At 41.2% G+C, this 2,640-nt stretch overlaps 1 protein-coding gene across 1 annotated transcript; it reads right to left on the bottom strand.

Annotated features, from left to right (window-relative positions):
* Positions 1-743: 743 nt before the first annotated feature.
* On the bottom strand, positions 744-1,718 carry LOC149241928 (uncharacterized). Its single transcript, XM_089370725.1, has one exon. The coding sequence runs from the start codon at positions 1,716-1,718 to the stop codon at positions 744-746; it is 975 nt and encodes a 324-aa protein (XP_089226851.1).
* Positions 1,719-2,640: the final 922 nt, after the last annotated feature.

The raw sequence follows: 2,640 nt of genomic DNA, 5'->3' as shown, positions 1-2,640 counted from the left end.
TTATATGCTTACTTGTTTTGATTATGGATCATACATTTTGAAGCACTTACTTTGAAGCAATTTGCAATCTAGTAATCATTTCATTTACTTACAAGCAAACATTTCACTTTTGGCTACATTTCAATTGGTCTAGCTTCATTTACTTAGCATTTTTGCCTCACATGACTTATTGATACATGTTTCATTGTCAACTTTCGTTTAGTTATATTTTTCATTGGTACATCTTTTGAAGCATTTTTCATTCACTTGGAGCAAACTTGCAAATTTTGGGTCATTTATGAAGTTTATATTTACCTTTACAAAGCTTGTAAGTAATGTTGGGGATAATTGAAGCCATTGGTGCAATCTTTTTTTTTTTCCAAGGAAAAAAACGAACTTTTTTATTAGGAATAAAAAAGTTACATAGTATATGAGTAAACATTCTGCAAAAAACTGCATGGTCAGGAGCAAAAACTCCTCTGAGAAAAAGCATCAACATACCTACAGAAGTCTATAAGACTCCTATACCCGGCCTAAACAGCCATACGAAAAAGAAACTGAGAATCCAAAGTGTCTCCTGGGTCTCCTTTCATGAGGAAAACAACCCAGGAAAACACATACAGCAACACAAGTTTACAACCCGCTCTATCAAAACAGAGCATCATAGTATATAAAGGAAAGAACAGTTTTTATATGCCACCATTTTCATATAAAACCACTGATAAAAACTGGTGCATATAAGAATAGACAAAAACAAAAAAGCATTATATGTTTGGAGGGAGATCCGACACACGGATCTGATCCTGAAGCTGTTCTGTTACTCTCCATGCGCCCACAGCTTGTTGCATACCTTCTTTAGAAAGTCGGTCGGCCTCTTCATTGCTGTCCCTGTAGATGTGATCAATTGAAAAAACATTAAACTGCAATTTTAAAGATTGGATTTCCTCTAATAAAGGCAACAATATGTAATGCTGACATCTGTATTTCCCAATGACCCAATTAACAACATTCATCGAATCTCCAAAAATCTGAACTGCAAGGATATTTCTGTGGATGAGCCAACAAAGGAGAAGTTTTAAAGCTGAAAGTTCTGCAAAGTTATTTGTTCCCATCCCAAGTCCCACTGAGGCTTTTAACGAGTGAACGGCACTAAGATGAATACAGATCCCAGCTCCTGTGATATTATTTTGGGCTGCCCCATCAAAGAAAGCCCACGGAATCCCATCTCTAAGACGCAGCTCTTGCCGCTGAACATTTTTTACAGGCCCATCCGGCTCAGGGATGCTGGCGAGGATGGCATTGCCTTGAATAGCAATGGCTGCCGCAGGGGTCGAAATTCCTCTAAAGATACTACGATTTCTGGCAATCCATATGCCCCAGCAGATGATGGGAGGCAAGTTTCTCAAATTCTTTTCGTGGAAGTGGTTCCACCAATACTCCCAGGTTGTGGTCAAAACATCCCCCTCCCACCTAAACTTTGCGCTCAAGAGCTTTTCCGCTTCACTCCAGACTTGCTTTGTGAAAGGACAGGCAAGGAACATATGAGAGATGGATTCTGAGTCTGCTAAACATAAAGGGCATCTACCAGGCCCCTGTTTAAACCGGGATTGAAGAATATCCCAAGTAGGAATTTTGTTTTTTAAAGCACACCAGAAAAAGATCCTAGCTTTTTTAGGACACTTCAGTTTAAACAGAGGCTTTGCCCACCAAACAGGAGGCTCCCAACCCTTTTTCTTCATCAAAAAATTGTACCCAGCCTTTGGAGAATATCGCCCTGTCTCAGCATGTGCCCAAACCAAGGAATCCGGCCTGTCCTTTATTCTAACATTTGATCTTTTAAGCTCCTAAAGGAAAAGCTGCCATTCATTTCTCCAAATGAAATCTATGCCCAGATCATCTTCAGACTTCCATGCCTGCCCCCATATAGATGACTGCTCCAAATTTGCTATCTGGCTTAGGCATTTTATTCCTTTTTCATCCAAATGATTGAGCAGTTCAGGAGATAGGGCAAAACCTTCACTGCATCCTACCCACGGGTCCCTGCCAATCCTCAAACATTCACCATTTCCTACCCGCCATGCCAGACCTTGTTCAATTACCTTAAAAGCCTCTGTGGTGGCTTTCCAAATAACAGAACAGTTCCTTCCTTTTTTGTTTGGGCACCTAATCCAATCTTCAAGAGGAGTAGGGTCAATGTACTTCCTCTTAACCACCCTAGTCCAGAGGTTCTCCGAAGTAATGATTCTCCATCCAGATTTAGCTGCCAAGGATTGACTGAAGTCAATAGGGCTTTTCAGGCCCCACCCACCCCAATCTTTTGGCCTAGCGATCTTATCCCAAGCCACCCACGGGAGAACAGTGTCTTCTTTTGACCCAGACCACAGAAAACGGCTGCAAATCTGCTTTATTTTATAAAGAATCCCTTTTGGTATCCAAGTCAATGCAGCCCAGAAAACCGGAATAGCCTGAAGAACCGAATTTACCAGTGTAAGTCTGCCTGCCCGCGATAGCCACTTGAAGCTCCAATGGGATATTCTTTGTTCAATCTTCGCTATCAACCAGTTCCAGTCCTGCTTTCTGTAGGAGGATGGTTTTAGCCAAAACCCAAGATATTTGAAAGGCTGCTCCATATTACAGGTTCCAAAGGGCAAGTGAGAAGCA

The sequence above is a fragment of the Pinus tabuliformis genome, chromosome 8, assembly GCF_031772625.1.
Source record: "Pinus tabuliformis cultivar Carrire ecotype Pingquan chromosome 8, CPIR1, whole genome shotgun sequence".
NCBI classification, from domain to species: domain Eukaryota; kingdom Viridiplantae; phylum Streptophyta; class Pinopsida; order Pinales; family Pinaceae; genus Pinus; species Pinus tabuliformis.
Note: the sequence above shows the minus strand (reverse complement) of the source record. Positions and strands in the feature narration are given on the sequence as shown.

Excerpts from the sequence above, each read along its gene's own strand:
- LOC149241928 (XM_089370725.1), bottom strand. The coding sequence starts at position 1,718 with ATGAAGAAAAAGGGTTGGGAGCCTCCTGTTTGGTGGGCAAAGCCTCTG.